This window comes from Centrocercus urophasianus, unplaced genomic scaffold (genome assembly GCF_019232065.1).
Source record: "Centrocercus urophasianus isolate 14NV4802_14NV808 unplaced genomic scaffold, USGS_Curo_1.0 seq_10, whole genome shotgun sequence".
Taxonomy (NCBI): domain Eukaryota; kingdom Metazoa; phylum Chordata; class Aves; order Galliformes; family Phasianidae; genus Centrocercus; species Centrocercus urophasianus.
In genome coordinates this window covers 102,995,406-103,016,336 of record NW_024884142.1, presented here as the reverse complement: position 1 = coordinate 103,016,336, position 20,931 = coordinate 102,995,406, and the positions used below count along the sequence as shown (strand labels likewise).

The following is a 20,931-nucleotide window of genomic DNA, read 5'->3' as shown; positions in this document are numbered from 1 at the left end:
CCTGCAGCCCGGAAGGCCAGCTGTGTTCTGGGCTGCATGAAAAAGGGGCGGCCAGCAGGAGAGGGAGGTGATCGTCCCCCTCTGCTCGGCTCCTGTGAGGCCCCATCTGCAGCGCTGTGTCCAGGCCTGGGGCCCCCAGCATAGCAAGGACGTGGAGCTCTTGGAACGGGTCCCTAAGATGATCAGAGGGCTGGAGCACCTCTCCTATGGAGAAAGGTTGGGGGGACTGGGCTCGTTTAGCTTGGAGAAGAGACGGCTCTGGGGAGACCTCATTGTGGTCTTCCAGTACTTGAAGGGAGCGTGTAAAGAGGAGGGGGAACGGCTGTTTCCATGGGTTGATAGGGACAGGACAAGGAGGAATGTCTTCAACTGAGGTTCAGGTTGGATATGAGGAGGAAGTTCTTCACCCAGAGGGTGATGAGGCACTGGAACAGGTTGCCCAAGGAGGCTGTGGATGCCCCATCCCTGCAGGCATTCAAGGCCAGGCTGGATGTGGCTCTGGGCAGCCTGGTCTGCTGGTTGGTGACCCTGCACATAGCAGGGGGGTTGAAACCAGATGATCTTTGAGCTCTTTTTCAACCCAGGCCATTCTATGTTTCTCCAACTGGTGCATATAATGCATGTACCTGTTTGCTTGTTTTTGACCCAGTAACACAAGCTTCAGTATTCAATCATTTCTAGACTGTGTACTCTAGACTGTACACTAGACTGTGTTGTAGCTTTGGCTCAAAAGAGCGATCCATTTACTTAAATTTCAGTGCCTTATTCTTAAAAGAATGGAAAACTTGAGTGTGTTTCAAAGTCAAATGGCTGCTCTGGAAGTTAGGTGTTACTGACCTACTTTGTAGGATTCGTTTTTAAGTGGGGAGAGGTGGCAAGGAGGCAAACATTGTTAATGTAAGAATAAGTATGTAAGATAATAGGCAGAGAAAAATGGAAGTTTAGGCTAAGGAGGCCATGACAGTTGTGCACTGATATTTGGAGAATATTTGGAGAAGGGTATACAAACAGTAAACAGAATCCATTGTTGATATGGGTGCGTCTTCAACTACTGCTGATGTTTGGCTTATTCAAGTGCCTCAGCATTTTATTAGATGAGAATGGGGCACGTGATAATACCTCATTCGTAGTTGTTGCTTTTGAATTTGACTCACAACCGTTCTGATATCTGGCTCTAGTAAGTGCGAAGATTTTTCATTTTGCCACTTGGGGATTCATTATCATTAAATAATATAGACATGTTTATATTTGCTAGTAATCATCTACTAGTCTGAAATAACTTTCTTGTAGTTCGCATGTCTATTCTTAGCTTGATAGTCTCTTTTTTCCAAGCTTTGTCTGACTAGGAGAAGGGAGTTAAGGTCTCAAACTCATCTCAAAATGCATGTTTTTAAAATCTGGAGGGGAAAAAAGAAAGCAGAAAACTGGCTAAAGAGTGAAATTATTGAAGATGTGTATTTGAAAATACAGATCTGTCAGTAGTTCCCAGTGGAGTGTATGAAGTGTACTTCATGTTGAGCTATCTTTTTAATTTTAGCTATTTTTGATTCCTTTAAAATATTTTTACAAGCATCCTGTTCTGAAACACTTGCCTGCCCCTTGCAGCTAAGGAGTGGGATTTTTAATCAGAAGTGTATGTTTATGGAGCAGGAAATCTTTGTTTCTACAGTACAAGTCTGTGGAGTTAGGAATGCTAATAACTAGGGACATCTTTTGTGATTTTTAAGATTCATTTTCTGTGCTTGAGAGATTGCCATTAATCAGTTTGCATGTGGGGTATTGGAGTAGAAGAAAAGGCTGTTCTGAGTGACTAACTTGAACAGCAGTTTCCACTATTACTATGCAATTTCTGGTGTAAAGTTAGTTGCATTTTAAACCTTATGTCTGTTTACTGAAAGGAAAAAGTGGATGGATTTGGTTTGACTATTTTCTAATATGAAAAGTTAATTTATTTGGATGTTATGCATTTTCATCTTGAAAGACCTTTGATATAAAATTACTGTAACTTGATTGGTGTTTATTATTACAGAGTATTTTTTATAATTTTTCAAGCTGTGCTTTGGATTCTACTCAAACCGTAAAGATAATTTGTAATAAAAGTATAGCAATTACATGAGGTTTTTTGGCACTAATATGTTCTTTTTTTCCTTCAGTATCTGATGTTGAAGGTGCTGATGGATTGCAGCTCAGAAAGGAACATGTGCTCAAGATATTTGCTTATATCAATTCCTGGACACAAAGGTATTTTTTTTCTTTTTAATGAGATTGTGTTGATGATAATGCATCTCATAAAGTACATACTATACAGTAAATTAAAGTGCTCATTTAATTGTGAATCATGAGAATGTGTTTAAATAGGTGAAGACACTCTGCTTGCATGATACTAAAAAGTTTTTTCTTTCTGCTTTGCATCAGAAATTTTAGGTGCATCCATCACTATTCCTGTGCTGGCAGTAGGGAATACTGAATATTCTGTACTGAATATCTATGTTTAACTCACTGAAACAAAAAACACACAACTGTGTACAGAGGTATTTTCAGGTGCTGTAGCTCAAGGCCATCTTTGTATTTCCTCAGAGAGGCACCACTCTCTACCCATCATAATTCTGAGTAATCTTTTCTTGATGTTTTCTTCCCCTGTCTTCTACCTGCTTATTTTTCAGAAACAGAACATGTAATTTTTGTATTATTTTAGTAGCTGAGAGCTCTGGTTATGAACTGAAGTCTGTTGCATTATACAGAGAGGTCTCTACTGGAAGATGATCACATTTTATAAGAGCTGCATCATTTCTTAGAGTTTGAATGAGAGAGAAATGAATCCATCTCAAAGACTGTGTTACAAGCAGATAACCTTGAATTTTTATCTTCATTGAAGCTCCTTTGCTTATTGATTACAGTTTTTTCTACTTTCTCCAGGATTACAATCCTCTTATTGAGCACCTTTTCTATGGAAGAAACAAATGTTCCCAGACTAAGTTCTGAGTTTATATGTCTCGGGTGTTTATGCACTTTGAATGTTTTCCGTATATCTAGCTATCTTAGCCCATACCTCCAATTGTAATACAGATTGATAAGTGGATTGTCTTTCCTGTTGTATTGTTAGAACAATGATGTGTATCCCCATTGTTCTTTTCAGCTTACAGTATGTCAGTAGATATTCAGAGTAATCTCTCTGTCTACCAAGTAAAGGAAGAAATGAAGATAGCAGATACTGCTTTTTCCCATATGGTTAAAGGGTACTAACGTGGATGCGATTTTTATCTACCCAAATGCAGATAAAGGAAGTGAACTTAAATACTCAAAAATTGTTTTGTGACTCTACTAATTAAAAAACAATTCTTGCTCAGCTAACATGCATGTCTTGTGGTTTAATGCAGCAGTACTGATAGGGAAAACTAGGTGAGGAGTGGATTTGGGAACATTCTCAAGAACGTTGCTTCTTTAGTAGTTCAGTGAGCTTACCTGTAAGATACCTTTTTTATATACACATATATATATATAATTTGAGAATAGCGATGTGTTTACAGGATTTAAGGAGAGCTTTGTGATTCCAACTTGCTTCTGGGTAGCACTAGCTTCATTTGGACTTTATTGCCTGTATGGGAACTGTTGAGTCACAGCCTGAACCACTGATTAATAATATGGGGAAAGGACTGGGTCAGCCCTGGGAGCACAGGTGAAGGCAATTCAGCTGTGTGACGAGAAGGCCCCATTTAAGGGCTGATTGCCAGTGGGGAAGGATCTCTGGTTGGTGATCCCTTCCTTGCAGAGTTTTTCCCCACAAGCTTAGATCCTTGGGAATGGGTGAGCGTTCCTTTCCTCTTTGTCCCTTTTGATGTTCACAGAATCATAGAGAATGGCCAGTGTTGGAAGGGACCTCATGGATCGTGAATCTCCACCCCCCCCCGCCATGCACAGGGCCACCAGCCTCCCTATTTAATACCAGCCCAGGCTGCCCAGGGCCCCATCCAACCTGGCCTTGGACACCTCCAGGGATGGACGGGGCATCCACAGCCTCTCTGGGCAGCTGTTCCAGCACCTCACCACTCTCCTAGTAAAGAACTTCCCCCTGACAACCAACCTAAATCTTCCCTCTCTCAACTTGAAACCCCCCCCTTGTCCTGCTGTTATCTACCCTTTCCAAGAGTTGAGTTCCATTCCTGTATTGCTTTTCCACCACAGTAATCTTTCTGACTGTAATATTGCCTTTATGGGTCAGTCAAATATTTTGTTGTTAAAATAGTCTTAATGTGCAGACTCCTTTTTGTCAGTCGTCTGAACATTCCAATTTGTCCTTCTTTTTTTTTTTTTTTTTTTTTTTACTTTTAACTAAATTTTGATAGAGTTCAGTCTGAATGAGATTTTTTCAGCTATTTCAGGAGATTTTATTTTATTTTTTCTCTCTTATTACAGGCAATGTCTGTGCTGTTTCAAGGAATATAAACATTTGGAGATCTTTAACCAAGTAGTATGTGCGCTTATTAACTTGGTGATTGCTGAAGTTCAAGCTCTGCGGGACCAGCTCTGTAAACATTGCACTATTAATATAGATTCAGCATGGCAAGATCATAGTAATTGTGCTGATGAACCCCTGAATGTAGAAAGAGACTCTCATGACGAAGAAGATAGAGAACGGCAAAGATCTATAGAGAAAAAAATAGATTCTGCAAGAACTTGTATCCTGACTGAGGAGTCATCTACGAAGAGCATTGACGGTTTTAGCTGGAGCATTGATGAGAAGGAGAAGTTGTTGCTGTGTGTGGCAAAAATCTTTCAGATTCAGTTTCCTTTGTACACTGCTTATAAGCATAATACTCATCCTACAATAGAGGTATGTTTTATCTTGATATGTGTATTTAATTATCTTGTGATAGAGTGTGTGTTCTTACCAGTCTGTGTGCTGATAGCTACTTTTGCACAGGATGAGCAAATTCAGGTCTCCTGTTTACTTCAGTAGGACTTACAAGAAAAAATTTTTAAATGACATACCCTTGCACTTTCTTTAAAATGTGCCTGATTGTTATAGGTAACATATTGGTAAGTGTTGTATGGAATTGTACACTGAGTTATTGTACTGTTTAAATAACAGAAAGGCAAAAAGGGAACTGTAGTGAAGCCTTTCTTCCAGCAGGTAACCTATTAATAGTTTTCATTATAATCTGTGCTTCTAAAAGCAGACTGTCGTAAACTAAACTCTGTGCAAGCCCAGACTTACTTGTTAGAATAGCTGCTTAGTTGACTGGAATAACAAAGTTTTGTACAAGTAGTTTGTTCTGTAGGTGTGATTTTTCTCTAAGGTATTTGAGGATTCTCTACTGCTAACTTTTCTGTATTTTATTCTGAATGCAAAACAGCAACAGCAAACATAAAACACTTTCAGACTCTTGGAAGTGTTCCGGAGTAGGTATTTACCTGTTAGCATCTCCTTGGAACATGGAAAGGTTTAGTTATGTATATTTAGCTATATAAACAAAGCTTCTATCCAATAAACTTCTGAAAGAGTCAAAGTGTGGAATTAAAGTACAGTTAAGCTAGTCTTAATTTTTTTTTATTCATACTTTTGGAGCTCTAGAGCTCTGAGTAGTTAAGCTTGCATTTTAAACTTGAGTTCAAATTGAGAAGAAATCATGCATTATTTTTGTTTGTGTAAGCTAGTGTGATCACAAAATAAAACCAGTTCTTGAACAGATCCTTCCACATCTGACGATAAATCTAGCTAATATGCGATGTAGTTAGATGGGCAACACAGCCGTTCTTTTCAGTGAGCTCTTATGAAAGCATGGGTGTAAGTTAACATAGGTTATTTCACAGATATGCGTGAATAGAAAAAGGAGGCATAGTCTAGGATTTTCAAGTTTCCCATCATATGTCTTGGTTTGCCTTTTAAACCTTAACCATACAAAAGTATATCTGTAGCTCAGCCTTAGCAAGTAGAAACTGAAGACGACTGATCTATTTTCTCAGTTGAAAATTAAAATTAAAAAGTCAATGACTTCTTACAAAAACTTTTGTGGGAATATACAATGAAGAATTTTAAAACAAGTTCTCTATGTATGAATGCACTTGTTTCTTTTAAATGACTCTTTTATGTATATTTTTTCTTCCTTAATTTCACTTCCAAATGACAAAAAGAAAATAGTGAAATGCTTGGAGGGATTTCTTCTTCACTTTAAATGGTTGGCCATAGATACATGGTAGATTGTGGGATTGTGAGTAGCTGTCACACTAGGCAGTATATATGTTGTGTGGATCACTTGAGTTATTGAATGTATTTATTGATTAGCTTTGCTAAAAACATATGGTTTGAAAGGAAGCAGAGACTAAGAAACACTCTAATGGGGATGCAGGCGAGTGAGGAAAAAGTGCTTCTTCTTTTTCTGCTCAACTTTTGTGTACCCACAAATGCATTATAAAGGTTTGTTAGCCTGCCATACTTAGATACATTCTTCCTCTTTATTGGAGTGTTTTCTTTTAAAGGTTCCAGCATTAATTGTTTTTCTCACAAACTGAGGTATTTCTATATTTAAGAAACTCATAGTAGTGATAGCTGTTTTAATACCAAAACTTTCTGGTACTTCATGACGTTTAGAATTTAATGTCAGATTTCAGTATAGAACACTTCTTAATTGAATTGAGAAGCAAATTATTAATCCTGGATAATGGAAGTTTTTTGGTTTTTTTTTTTTTTTTTTTTTTTTTTTTTTTTTTTTTTTTTTTTTTTTATTTTTTTTTTTTTTTTTTTTTTTTTTTTTTTTTTTTTTTTTTTTTTTTGTTTTTTTTTTTTTTTTTTTTTTTTTTTTTTTTTTTTTTTTTTTTTTTTGGTATGCTTTGTTTTAAAGCAGGCTTCAAGAACTCATAACAAAAAAAAGTATGTGTTTTGAGTGCGCTGTTTGTTCTTGTAAGCTAAACAGATTCCTGGACAGACTAGTTCTGCCAGGTGTTGGTGGGAAGAGCCAGCGTAGCTCTCTTGTCTAAGTTCTTTGTTGTCCTTTGTTCTGGCAAGAGGGAAAATTTCTGATGGAAAATAGACTCCAGTCTCCACTTTAGAAATTTCTTGTTCCAGATTTTTGAGTTTAACTTGCACAGTTTGAGTCATCGAGTCCAGTAAGGTTTCACTTTGCCTGGAAATAACTAACAGGGCTGTCATTTAAAAATTTCCTATGTAATGCTTTTACATGGTATCATCTTCTGGACAAAATATTTGTGGACAAAAATATTTACTATTAGTCTCCGCTCTGCGTACACATCCAGAATCTTTCTGTTTAATGACAGAAGAGTTCCTGAAGTCTAATCCTCTTAGCAAGTAAGAGGATTAGATTAGATTCCAAAGCAGTTTTTAAACTTGACCATCTAGCAGAAGAGAAAAACTTTGATATAGAAGTAGCAGGTTTTCCCTATTTTAGATAGTTTGAGTTGGATAAAAAAAGAACAATAAAATTTAGAACACTAAAATTTAGGGTATCAGCCCGTAGTTAATCCTATAGACTCTGTCCTTAAAAAATATGGATAAAAAATTAATTTTTGTCTTTTACACATTTCTCAGTTCAAAAGTATCATAAAACGAAGATAAGTTGGTAGCCAGAAGGGCTGCATATTAACAGCAGAAACTCCATGAACAGTTCATTTCTGACAGCAAAGTTAACATGGCCTTGCAGGGGGAAGAAACTTAGAAATGTGCTGGACATAGGATAGTGGCACTACGTTACGTGGTATAAATGTGGCTTACGCTACGTGAGAATTGGTGAATACATACTCTTAACCCATATAAAAAGAATGTAGGTCAGTACAGACAGAATGTGTGCCTCAACTTTTCTTACACTTGGTAGAAAGGCGCTTTTCATTGCATTTCTGATAAGTTTGATTTTCCAGAAGAGTGCAACTGATTGTGATTTGTTAGAGGACACTTAATCTCAGGTCATCAACACTGAAGAACAGAACTTCTGTGAAGATAAAATCTGGAAGCAGACTGTTTACATCTGTTGAAATCTACCAGTGTTTTTGGTGTGCAGGAAGATCTTTGTGTGTATTTTTCATCATTAAATTCACTCTACTTTTATAAATTACACTTTTTTGGGGTTTGGGCAATTCAGTATCCTTATAGATACCACGCATACAGGGTAGTTCAAAACAGTGTGCTCTGTTCTTTAGTTTATATTTGATGCAGCAGATTTATATGTGAGGAATTCAGAGGGGGGAAGAAAGTTTCTAAAAGGGAGACACTTAAAATCCTGTAGCATGAAATGCATGAAATGCACTCCTGAACTTTCAGTGTCTAAAAAATTCTTCCAGACATGAATGAATAATAAATCTTAAGGGAGTGTGCTAAGCAGTTCCTGACAGAAGATGAAAAAGGGAAAAAAGAACAGTTATTTGGGTGTCCTTAGTTCCCTAATGCTTTGGGATATAGCTATTTCTGCTTTTTGTTTTCAGGTAAATCTTTTCTGGAAAGCTAACCCTAATAAAGTATTCTCCACCCAAGGTGGATAGACTTCAGTTAATGTATTTCTTCTGAAGTTGTGGTGTTTTTTAATGTTATGTTAGTTTCCCATAAGGATGTTTCTACTGTTTCCTTATGAAGTTGATCTTAGGGATTTCTCTGTTCTGTTTCATGCCTGCAAATACAGAAATCAGGTTTCCAGACTCAGTCTCCTAGTGATGATGCTTTCAGTAATCTTAGCAGGACTCACGCAACAGACATAAATTTCTGACTTCTAGTTTCTAAGTAATGTAGGTCACTTGACAGTTCTTTGTTTTGTTCCAGAAAACGATTGAAATTTCTCATATTATTTCTGAGTTTTTCACAATAGGAGTACTGAATACTTCTTCTTGTATACCACTTAGTGCCTTCAGAGCTGTTTTAAAAATAGCTATAAGTGTATCATAATCAGAAGGAAAATCAGTGCTTAAATATGTCCAATATGCTTCTAATTCAAAATGTTTGTATCACACTTCATCCATCTGAAATCACTTGCCTCCAGCATCCTATGGTATAGTTAAAGGAGCTTACTTCTGCAGAGGTATTTGAAATATACTCAGGAAACTTAATTTCAAAACAGCTTTATCTTAAACTTGCATTTTGGTTGCAAATATTACAACTGGATGTTTGGTACGGAAGGATAGGAAGGGGAAGAATGTGTACTGCAATTCCCTGGCAATATTGTGGTATTACAGTCATGTTTTACTATAGTTTGACTGCCTTTAGCTGTATGCAAGATCTAGGCAATGTACGTAGCAATCCTAATAAGGGAAATTCTAGCTGTCCAGCAAGTGGGTGTTATTAACAAGTAAAGAAAAGATGTCTTTCTAAATTCTCTTTAGTTTAGAATTTCTGGGAAATATTTTTGTCTTCACAACAGATAGCTTACAGATTGATAGGGCTATAGATGTATTCTCTTTAACCTGTGAAGAGTATTTAGGTCCTTATTTTATAAGGGATATTTTGTTAAACATAAAATAATATAGTAGTTGAAGTTAGGGATTTATAACATTCTGATGGGTGCAAATAATTTGATAGTTTATCACTTAGATTATTAAATGTAGGACTGTAGACTATTCTATATTTCATCTAACTTAATGTGTTTGGTTATATGTCTCATTTTTACGTAAAAATGTGTTCAGAAGCACTGAGATTAATTCTGTCCTGTAATTCTCATACAAGTCTGCAACCAGTGTGCTAGACTCTCCTCTGTAGCGTTTCTGTTGAAAAATTGGTGATCTCGAGGCAGGTGAGAAGGGAGGGGAGGGTTGAAGAATTATCTTTTGATCTCAGCCACTGAGAGCCACAGCTGGTATGTTACCCTTAATGTATGTTTGTGTACTTAGGTTTTAACAAGAATAAATTCATGAGTGTTTTCCAGTGTGAAAGAGGAAAGACTAGGCTGGCTTCCTCTAAATTAGGTGTTTTGTTTTTCTGATTGACTGTAACAACTGTTAATGGTCACTTGTGTTTTATTCTAAAAGTATGTTGTTGTTGCTTATGTTAGTGAGATGTATTTTTTTCTCTTTTTAAACAGGATATTTCTGCTCAAGAAAGCAATATACTAGGAGCGTTCTGTGACATGAATGTAAGTTGTCCATTTTTTTGATAGGTGCACATTTCTCAGAACCTTGCGGTAGCTGTGTTCTCTCCTCTGTGTAGAGTGCTGTTACGATAATGTATTTTATTTCAAATTACCTGTGTGACTGAATCACTCTAGTATTGATTGTTCAAATTCTTCTGCTTTTTTAAATAAATATTTCAATTTCTCTAGGATGTAGAAGTACCACTGCACTTGCTTCGTTATGTTTGTCTATTTTGTGGAAAAAATGGCCTTTCCCTCATGAAGGATTGCTTTGAATATGGAACTCCTGAGACACTGCCATTTCTTATAGCACATGCATTTATCACAGTGGTGTCTAACGTAAGTACAAGTGTCTTGATGTTGATTTTAGCTGGAGTACAAAGTAAACAGTTCTGAAGTCTGGAAAAATTCCAAAGGAGCAGGGAAGGAAGAAAAACACTAAAATTTTCCTTGTGGGGAATACATTCCTGGTTCACTGAGGCAGCTTTTCACTATTGGAGTCCTTTATATATCCCCTTGAGGCACATAACTAACATGGCAGATTTAGATCATTTCATCAGCCCTAGACATCAGTCTTGTAAGAGCCTCAGAAGTTATCTGTAGGAACATTTTTGGATGTTGTTTCTGTCCCTGAAGTTGTGTTGTGAAAATATTTTAAGCTGCTTTTTAGGATATATTAACTTTTTGTATATTCCCTGTTTGGCACAAAGGGGAAGCCTGTGGGTTTATTTTCCTTTCGGTTTTCTGTGGTTTTATCATTTATGCACATTTGAAGTGTAGAGGGAGCCATGTTTTATTATTACGTAGTTTTAAAGTAAGCACCCTTCGTTGTTTGTTCATTTTGGAATAATAGCAGTGTTTTCCTCCAAAGTTATGAATTAACTTTGGTGGAAATCTGAAGGAGATTGGTAAGAGAAATGAAAACTTATTTCTGAAAAAGGATTAGTGAAGTTAGTGTAACATGAATTTTAAGTTGTGACCTGTCTTGTGGATGTTGCATAAGGGTATAAGGGAAAACAGTAGTTTGCTGTGCCTTCTGAGAAGTGAGTTTACCATAATTTTTATGTTGATTGCAACAATGTTAAATGTTTAAAATCAGATCCTTGTTTCCACACACCTTTTCCTTGCTGTTACTGAACATCCAGGATGATGTTCTCTAAATGAGTACTGAAATATGTTTGCATTGAGAGAACCAATTACTGAAATAAAGCTAGTGTTTGTGATCTGTATTTCCTACTCCTTATCCTTCCAATGTAATGATTCTTGACTTGTAGGTCAGAAAACAGATTGGTAAAGCATGATGCAATCAGTTCATGTAATGTTATGCAGGAGGACTGCTAGAGGACCTCCATGTGTTGCACTGCTGCATTCTCTTCTGCCCCTTTCTGTAGGATCTGATAAGCTCTTCACCTCTAGCAGCTGTCAGAGCAACCTGCTGATGTGTCTTGCTCCAGCATAGCAGCTGAGTTGCTCCTAACCCCATTATATTAAAATAAGCAGAGAGAGAAAACGGCAAGTTGAATTGTTGTACCTGATTTTCATGTTTATAGTGAAATAGGTTCTGGTACAAACTTGAGAGCAGACCAAGTGTTACGTGGTACCAATATATAAAGCAGGAACCATAGTGTATGGTTATTGTTAAATACATTTTCACAGTAATATAAGCTCTCAAGAATTGCATTTCAGTAGCCATCATTTAGAAGATTTCTAGAAATAGTAATGCTGGAATTAAAATCTGTGAGAAGAATGAGTTGTTTAGCTACTATCTCGAATGTTTCAAAAAATATTTTTAAGTAAGATTTTAGTGTAGATGGACCAATTGTTTTTCATTAAAAAGATAGATCTAGTAATCTTCAGGAATTAAATTTGGAAATAATAAACTGAAAACAAATGACTCTACTAATAACCTGTAGCATTAAGCTCCTAGTAGAGAAAGCTACATCGTGCTGTGGGAAGGATTTGCACTGTTTCTTCTAAAAGGAAGGTGCGAATCTCATCAGGCGTGCTGTAAAGATGCATTCAAGAGAAGGCCACCAGGACAAGTTAGTAAGTTGTTCAGGACAACTGAACAACTGCTTGGTGATGGTTACTTGTGTTTCCTATACACAGAGGACAGAAAAAAATACTGAAAAGATGTTTTCTTGAAATGTTTTGTGCGGTAAATTTTCTTTCACTAAAAGTCTTAATCAGACTACCTTACTTCTGTAATGAAGCCAGCAAGTATAATATAATGCAGTATTACAGAATCACAGAATGGCCAGGGTTGGAAGGGACCTCAACCCCCCTGCCACAGGCAGGGCCACCAACCTCTGAATTTAATATCAGACCAGGCTGCCCAGGGCCCCATCCAACCTGGCCTTGAACACCTCTAGGGACGAGGCATCCATAAGGGATCTGACTAGTTGGCAGTCTTATTTTTCTCCAACTTGCAGCTCTGCAAAATGTTTTCATAGCAACATACATTGCAGCAGCACTGTTCTGTCTTAAAATATTTTGTGGCATTTTTAGTCAAATATTTTGTTCCATCTTCCTTCCCTTATTTCATATTTTGTGGTATTTGCCCCCAATGTAATGTTGGTCTCCTGAAAGAACTAAGAGATGCAGAGAAATCCATGACCTGGAGCTTCTGTGGGGAGTTTAAACGCCACCGAAAATCATTCTGATTGAGCGAGACACTATCTTTTAGAAATGAATTGCCTGTGATAAAGAACATGTAACATAAAAGAGTGTATTTGTTTTTGTATTATTATTATCTATTATAATATAAAACTTTGTTTGGTTTCACAATGAAAACTGCTTTCATTTATAACAGGAAATTGATAATTAACTCAATTCTATGAATGAAGTTTGTAATGTAATGCAGACATCCAGTTGACTGAAATGGCTGTAGAAGTTTGAATTAATACAGAGTGGAAATTGCTACAAACAATGAAACAAAATGATAAAAATCCTTAGCTACTTTTATTCCATAAGGAAATGTATTTCCTTGTGACCCTTCATGCTTGAGTGTGGAAAACAGTACAGATCATGTTATAAATCTGATAGCTTGAATGCAACAATATGTTTGTCAGTCTTGCAATTTTCTGACAAAATATTTAATTTTTGTTTCTAGTCCAAGCATCTTCTAGTCAAACTTTATGTATTTAGTGTGCTAGTTTTTTTTTGTTTTTTGTTTTTTTTTCTTATTGAGGCAGCAAGTAGATTCAGAGTTTTATTCCAAATGTGATCTTTTTTGCAGTGTAAAGATCTGGCATGTTTGACTTGTGAAATAGTTTGGTATTGCTGTTGTATTAGTTACATTATAAAAAGTAAGTCTAAAAATATTATTTTTTGGAGCTGACTCGTGTGTGATTTGGCTGATTCCACAAACATTTAAAATAACTGATCATACAGTTTTTCTTTTGCCTAGTCTTTTTTTCTCCTAGCCAGAAGAAGAATGTAACATTTTCTGCATATATAATTTACCAAAATACTTGTGAAAATTTAGTTCTTAGCCAGAATTTATTGTGTCACTTGCAACAATTAAACTTTCTTCCGAGAACAAGCATGGAGATGTAAACTGACATGTCACTTTGAGTGACTGTCACTGTTATCTATTGGGAAGAGCTGTGTGCTGTGCACGCGTTATTTAAATTATATCAGTAGTAGTAACAGCTGCTAACACTGCATCTGTGCTAGATCCCTTACCTGGCACCTAGTTGTCTTTCTGTAACAGGTTTAACAGGCTCAGCATTCCTTTTTGAAATGCAGATGGAACTTGTAAGTTTGCCAGTTAAGTAGTTTGGTTGGTCCTCTTTTCCTCACAGCAGTGCTAAAAAGCTGTTTCAGGTTTCTTTTCTGCATATATTTTCTTACTGTGTACAGCTGTGTAAAAGTGGTAAAGGCAGTGTGGTGAACACAGGGATGCAAAAACAGTATTTGAAAAGGTCTGCTTTTTCTTGCTGGTTATAAAACATAGTTCTATTTCATAGGGTGTATAAACTCTAAGAAACAAAAAGTCAACACAAGTAAAGTCATTTTTCATGATTTTGAAGTCTTTTGTAAGGAACAGAATTTCTAATGTGGACTTTTAAAAAAACAAACAAAAAAATCCCACAAAACAAGACCAACACATGGCTGAGCAGTAGTTATTCCTAAAGGAGAAGCTGCAGAAAATTCACAAATCATACTGCCCTGAGATCTTACACAGAGGTCTTTTATTTCCTATTTGACTAGATGAGAAAAATGTTTTTCAAAGTCACAGGAATGTTCTTCACCTAGCCTTGAAAATCAGAAAATTAGCAAGTTGAAATGATTGATATGGAAAAAACAACAAAGCCATTTTCAGAGTGGGGGTTGCATGCGCAAATGTACCAGCAATATTTCATTCTTTAACACTCTTATTAAATGTCATTAATGAAATTTTTATCTATGTATATTTTTACGTTATAGATCAGAATATGGCTGCACATCCCTGCTGTCATGCAGCACATTATACCCTTTAGGACTTACGTTATCAGGTAAATGTTTAATTTAAGAATTTGTTCTTGAGGGCATTTTGAATACCTACTTACATGTACCTTGTAATCATTCAAGTTGTTTCTTTTTCTGCATCACTTTAATAAGGTGAGTGATGGTAACATTTAGAGGTAGTTAAGGCAGCTTGTTCCACCTACCTGATTTCAATGTGGATTGGATCAATCTTGAGAATAATGTTTTTCATATGACATTCAGCCCTATGCTGGCACATCAGGATCAATCATAAAATAATTTTCTTAGAACTTTAAAGAAAATTTGCAATGAGGCGATGGAAGAGTAATATGTAGTCACTGAAATTTCAGTACTGCTATATACTATCACTGCTAGTTCTTCAGTGTTCTGACCTTAAAAGTAACTTTTCTTGCATTGGCCCAAAAGCTTCTCCAGACTTTGAATTTCCTGTAACTGTACTTTCAGAAATGTGCTTATTGTGGTCAAAGCTGATTTTCTTAATATCAATAAATATGCTCTTGCAGATTGTATTGTCTTAACTATAACAGTATAAAAACAATTTAAAAAGATGGGCAACAGAAAATTACATTTAATGAGGCTGAGAAATAGGTTTCGTATATTAAAATGTTCTGGCTTTAATTGTAATTAATTTTAGCAGCATGAAAATTATTTGTTTGGATACAGACCTACCCCATTGTAACATGCTTTCTATCAAAATGATACCAGCGGACAGAAGAGTACTAGCCTGTCAGTCTTGGTACAAGTCACAAACGCAGTCCTGGTATGTGCAGAGGAAGTGGAAGCTCTGATCAGAATTCTTGATCCGCAGTGTTTCCTGTGCAATACAACAAGAAAGAACAGAGCTGAAAAAATTTAAATTACTCTTCTGCTCAAAAGTATTTTTCTTAAGAATTTGAGTTTTATTAGAGTGCCCACCAAGACCACCAACGTGGGCCTAAAAACAAAAACAACAGCAACAAGCTAAGGGAGAAAACTAATTTACCAAATATGATAGTGAAATAGGAGATAATACAATATAATATAATTGGAATTGAACCTAATAAATCAAATAAATGATTGGGAAAGAGAGAGTGACTATCTGAAACCTAAGGGCCCTCCTCTAATGCAAGGTGGTGATGGAGCACACACCGAAGAGTCAAGTGGTAAAAGAAGAGGCAGTCTTGTGACTTGTGAGCAATTTTATCTTTCCCTCTAAACAGAAAACAGAAACGGAGCAGTAAAAGTCTTCTGGGATATGTAGTTCTTTTCTCCTGAGAACCAGGCAGCTGGAAATATCAGCAATCCATGGAACTGAAGGATTAAGTCTTTAACTCCCAGTGCACCACATAATGTTAAGGTGTGGAATACTGATAATAAAAATCATAAACCCATGACATGGTAACAAGTACTACTGAGATGATAGTAAGGGTGATAAAGAAGGTAGGAGATTTTTTTTTTAAAACATTAAAAGGCACATTCTAGGGATGGTGGTTGGTTGTTTTTGTTTTTTTTCCACGAAAATGGCTGTTACGAGTGACACGAAGGCAGTAAATATGGAATGATTTCCAGTTTTTCAAAACAACAGAAAATCCAATAGTCATTAGGTTGCAGGCTTAAATGAAAGGGGACTGGCTTTCCTGCAGTCACAGTTGTGAAACTGCCACATGTTAATGAGAAAGTTAAGAGTACAGATAGGAGAGAAATGATTTCACAGTAGCACATAGGTTCATCTTTTATTTATATATGGGATAAATCTTTCATCTGCTTTTAGAAAGTCTATTTTGGGCTGACTAGACCTTGCTCCAATGACACTCTTGTTATGCAAGGCAGTGCAGCAAATTTACAGTTAGTCAGTGTAAGGAATAAAGAAAAGTTTGTGTTAATTGCCAGTGCTAACTAAATATTTCATTATTTGTTAAAATGGCAAAAAACATTAAATGGCTTAGGTCACTCTATCTTTCCACTTTCAGAAAGAGATTTAAGCTATTCTCCAAGTTTCTGATCAAGTGGTTGGCAATCCTGCCCATGGACAGGGGTTGTAACTAGGTAATCTTTAAGGTCCCTTCCTGACCAAGCAATTCTGTGATTCTAAATTTGAGTAGCTTTAGTCTTGGTGGTGGAAATATGATCATGTTTGATCTATGATCAGCACTGTAGGGCTGATAAGTTTTCTAATGTAGATGCAATTTTACTCATAAAGGCGTATGTGGTGCCTTCAGAAGCCACCTGGATGTAGTCCTGGCAGCATGCTCTGGGTGGCCCTTCTTGAACAGGTGTTGGACCAGATGGTCCAACCTCTAACAGTCTGTGATTCTGTGATTTTTTTAATGTTTATACTGTGCTTAGGTATTACAATAACCCTGCTACATTGAAAACTCTTAATTTGGGTGCTGACTGAAAGTGTTCTTTGTAGCTTAGTATTTCTGTAGCTCTGAAAATGAATTATAGAATCATAGGACAGCCTGGGTTGAAAAGGAGCTCAAAAGATCATCTGGTTTCAACCCGCCTGCTATGTGCAGGGTCACCAACCAGCAGACCAGGCTGCCCAGAGCCGTTCCCCCTCCTCTTTACACGCTCCCTTCAAGTACTGGAAGACCACAATGAGGTCTCCCCAGAGCCGTCTCTTCTCCAAGCTAAACGAGCCCAGTCCCCCCAACCTTTCTCCATAGGAGAGGTGCTCCAGCCCTCTGATCATCTTAGGGACCCGTTCCAAGAGCTCCACGTCCTTGCTATGCTGGGGGCCCCAGGCCTGGACACAGCGCTGCAGATGGGGCCTCACAGGAGCCGAGCAGAGGGGGACGATCACCTCCCTCTCCTGCTGGCCGCCCCTTTTTCATGCAGCCCAGAACACAGCTGGCCTTCCGGGCTGCAGGCGCACACTGCTGCCTCATGGCCAGCTTCTCGTCCACCAGGACCCCCAGGTCCTTCTGCGCAGGGCTGCTCTCAAGGACTTCTTCCCCCACTCTGCATAAACACCTGGGATCGCCCCGGCCCCAGGTGCAGCACCCTGCACTTGGCCTTATTGGACCTCATCAGGATTTCATGGTCCACTTCTCCAGCCTGTCCAGGTTTGTCTGGATGGCTTCCCTCCCTCTAACGTATCAACTGCACCATTCAACTTGCTGAGGATGCACTTGATTTCATCATCTGTGTCACTGATGAAGATGTTGAAGAGCACTGGTTCCAAGATCAACTCCTGGGAGAGTTCCCATTTGTGATCGGCCTCTGCCCAGACATAGAATCACTGATCACAGTCCTTCAGCTGCGACCAGCCAGCCAATTCCTAACCCATCAAGCCCTTCACCCTTTAAATCCACACCTCTCCAATTTAGAGAGAAGGATGTGGTGAGGAGCCATGTCAGAGGCTTTGCAAAAGTCCAGGAAGATGACATCCATCACCCTTCACCCATCCACTGAAGCCATCACTCCATCGCAGAAGGCCACCAGATTGGTCAGGCACAGTGGTGGCTTGGTGCAGCCACACTGTCTTGGATCACCCTTTGTCTTGTATGTGCCTAAAAATGGTAACCAGGAGGTTCTGCTCCATGATCTTCCCAGGCACAGAGGTGGGGCTCACCGGCCTGTAGTTACCCGGGTCTTCCTTTCTTAAAAATGGGAGTAATATTCCCTTTTTCCAGTGGCTGGGCATGATTTTTCAAATTGATGGAGAGCGGCTCGGTGACCACATCAGCCATCTCTTTCAGAACCCTAGCATGGATATCTGGCCCCATGAAACATATGCGGTAGTTCCGTTATGAAAGTGGGAATTTTAAAAATGTTATCTCAGTACTATGAATTAAAAAACGTGGTGCAGTTGATGCAAGCTAGGGCTAGATATAGTAAATGAGCTAAGAGAGTCCTGAGGATATTGTTGTTCTGTGAGCTTTGTGTATAAATATATACCGATACTGTTGCATTATGATAAAAAAGATCTGTTGTATTAACTAGATCAGCATAATTGCTTCAAACTTTTGAGTGTAAGCAGAATTTTCAGTGAAAGCCCTGCTAGTGACATCTAGTGAGGCCACAAGTGCACCCTTCTTTCTGTATAAAAAGACTGTGTTTTTTCCTGCCTATTTCAACAGTCGCTCATTATCTGTCTGTTGTAGTTTAACCCGGCAGCACCACACAGTCATTCACTCTCTGTTCTTTCCAGTATGATGGGAGAGAACGGGGGGGGGGGGGAAGAAAAAGAATGATTTGTGGGTTGAGAGAAAAGCTATTTAATATGGTAGGAAAGGAAGAGAGAAATAACAGGAATGATAATTATGTGTATTTACAAAACATGTGAAGCACAACACAATTACTCACCACTTGCTGACCAGTGCCCAGTCAGTCCCTGAGCAGTAGCTGCCGCCCCAGCCAGGTCATGTCAATATTATCTTTTTTTCACATGATATCATATGACATGAAATATTCTTTTGGCCTGTTTAGGCCAGCTGTCCAGATCTCCCAGCTCCTTGGACATCCTCAGCCCCCTCTGGCAGGACAGTACAAGGAAATGAAATGTCCTTTGCTCTCTGTACAGCACTGCTCAGCAACATCTAAAGCATCAGTGTACTATCAATACTGTTTTTCTCCCAGAGTTGAGACGTAGTATCAAACCAGACAGGATGAGGGGGAAAAAAAACAACTGTCCTAGCTGAAACCAGGAAACTTACACAATTTTTTTCATTCTACATATAATTTCTTTTAAGATCTTTGGTCTTTCGTATTTCTTGTCTAAAATATGACAATGCATATTATGATTGAAGAACTTTGGGAACAAGGGCTGATTATAGTTTGCATATAAAAATGTGGAGGTAAAAATTGGTCAAAAGTTGCTGAGAGTTGAAATGATTACATTTTGTACCATGGACCAGTTAATTTATTTTGTCAGTGTGCAGCTCCTGTCACCTGTCTGTAGATTTGATGTAGTTTACTGGCTCTGGTTTGCTGCTGAACTCTTTCAAGTGGGTTGTGCCTTTTCATTGTCAGTTTTGTTTAGAAATCATAGCACAGAAGCATACCATTATCTGACTTCCACTGCTCCGTGTAAGAGGTAAATTTCATAATTAATAAGGACCCTCAGTGGTCCTTATCTTGTCTTTCTTTAACTTAGCCGTGATTTCTGTTGTGGATGTAGTCTCTGATCATTTGCACTAGAGCATCTTTTCTGTGTTTAACAATGTTAAGTATCACTGGAGTGTGTTTATTTTAAGGCCTCTACACAAGAGCTACGAGAAAGGACCTCAGTCTAAGAAAGAAGGCCTGTAGGTTTTTTGTTGTTGTTTTTTAAATTTACTGATGTTTATACAGCAGTGCGAAAGAATAGTGTGCAAGTGTAATTAAGTGCAGTTTAATATCTCTTTTGCATTTTATAATATTTTCTTATATTTGTCAAGTCTTCCCAGGATGGGTCCAGATTCAAGACTGTCAAACGTATTTATACTATATTTTTGTGTATTTAAATCTAGTTTGGATGGAGTTGAAATACTGAAGGCTTCTAATCTGCTTCTCCAAAGAACTGCATGAGATTTGTGCCATTCTACATAAATCTGTTTCTTCCGAAAATAAATTTGAAGAGGTTTAAAATAAGAAATGTATTTATTTTTTATAATATTTTATCTAATTCCATAGTGGTTTTTTCATTGTTGTCAACTTTGATAGACTATTGATAATGGTATTTTAAGGCTTAGTACTCTTAGGGCTGTTGGAAATACATACTTGCTATAATCCAGATGTATTTCAGGAGTGTTCTAGTTTGAATCACACTCTTTTTTCTATTCTTCCTTTTGTAATTTATTCTAGGTATTTATGTAAACTATCAGACCAGGAGTTACGACAGACTGCAGCCCGGAACATGGCAGATTTAATGTGGAGCACAGTTAAAGAGCCTCTGGATACTGCTTTGTGCTTTGATAAAGAAAGTCTTGATCTTGCATTTAAATACTTTATGTCTCCAACTCTAACAATGAGATTGGCTGGGCTGAGTCAAATAACAGTAAGAACTCTTTTAAAAATATAATAATTTTTAGAAGAAAATGTCTTTTTGTGCCTTACAAATTTCTGACTTGTTTTTCAGGTTTGTTTTTTTTTTTTTTTTTTTTTTTAATGTGTGAAAACAGCAGAATCCTAATCTATGCAATATTAGGAAATTATAGTCGTGGTTGTGAATAGTTCACTGAGAGATATGAGTGTAACGTATTCCCTGAACAATTTACCATCCTAAACACAACTGTGTTTTAAATATGTTTTGTGTCAGCTGTGTGAAATTAAATCCCTTGACATGGCTATATTTGTTGCTTACCACAAAGCAATATTTTGATTTTCACCTTCACACTGTTTTGATTACTGTAATTGTCTGCTTCTCTGTATCATATGTACCGTTTTCCTGTTTGTTTTGTATAGTCTCTTTCTC

At 37.4% G+C, this 20,931-nt stretch overlaps 1 protein-coding gene across 1 annotated transcript in view; it reads left to right on the top strand.

Annotated features, from left to right (window-relative positions):
• The window catches only part of USP34 (ubiquitin specific peptidase 34), an 89,219-nt gene that overhangs the window by 18,101 nt on the left and 50,187 nt on the right, over nucleotides 1-20,931 (top strand). The window contains exons 2-7 of the mRNA XM_042822001.1: nucleotides 2,154-2,241; nucleotides 4,414-4,831; nucleotides 10,014-10,064; nucleotides 10,251-10,400; nucleotides 14,493-14,560; nucleotides 20,322-20,514. Coding sequence (XP_042677935.1) covers nucleotides 2,154-2,241; nucleotides 4,414-4,831; nucleotides 10,014-10,064; nucleotides 10,251-10,400; nucleotides 14,493-14,560; nucleotides 20,322-20,514 — 968 coding nt within the window. The remainder of the gene's footprint in view (nucleotides 1-2,153; nucleotides 2,242-4,413; nucleotides 4,832-10,013; nucleotides 10,065-10,250; nucleotides 10,401-14,492; nucleotides 14,561-20,321; nucleotides 20,515-20,931) is intronic.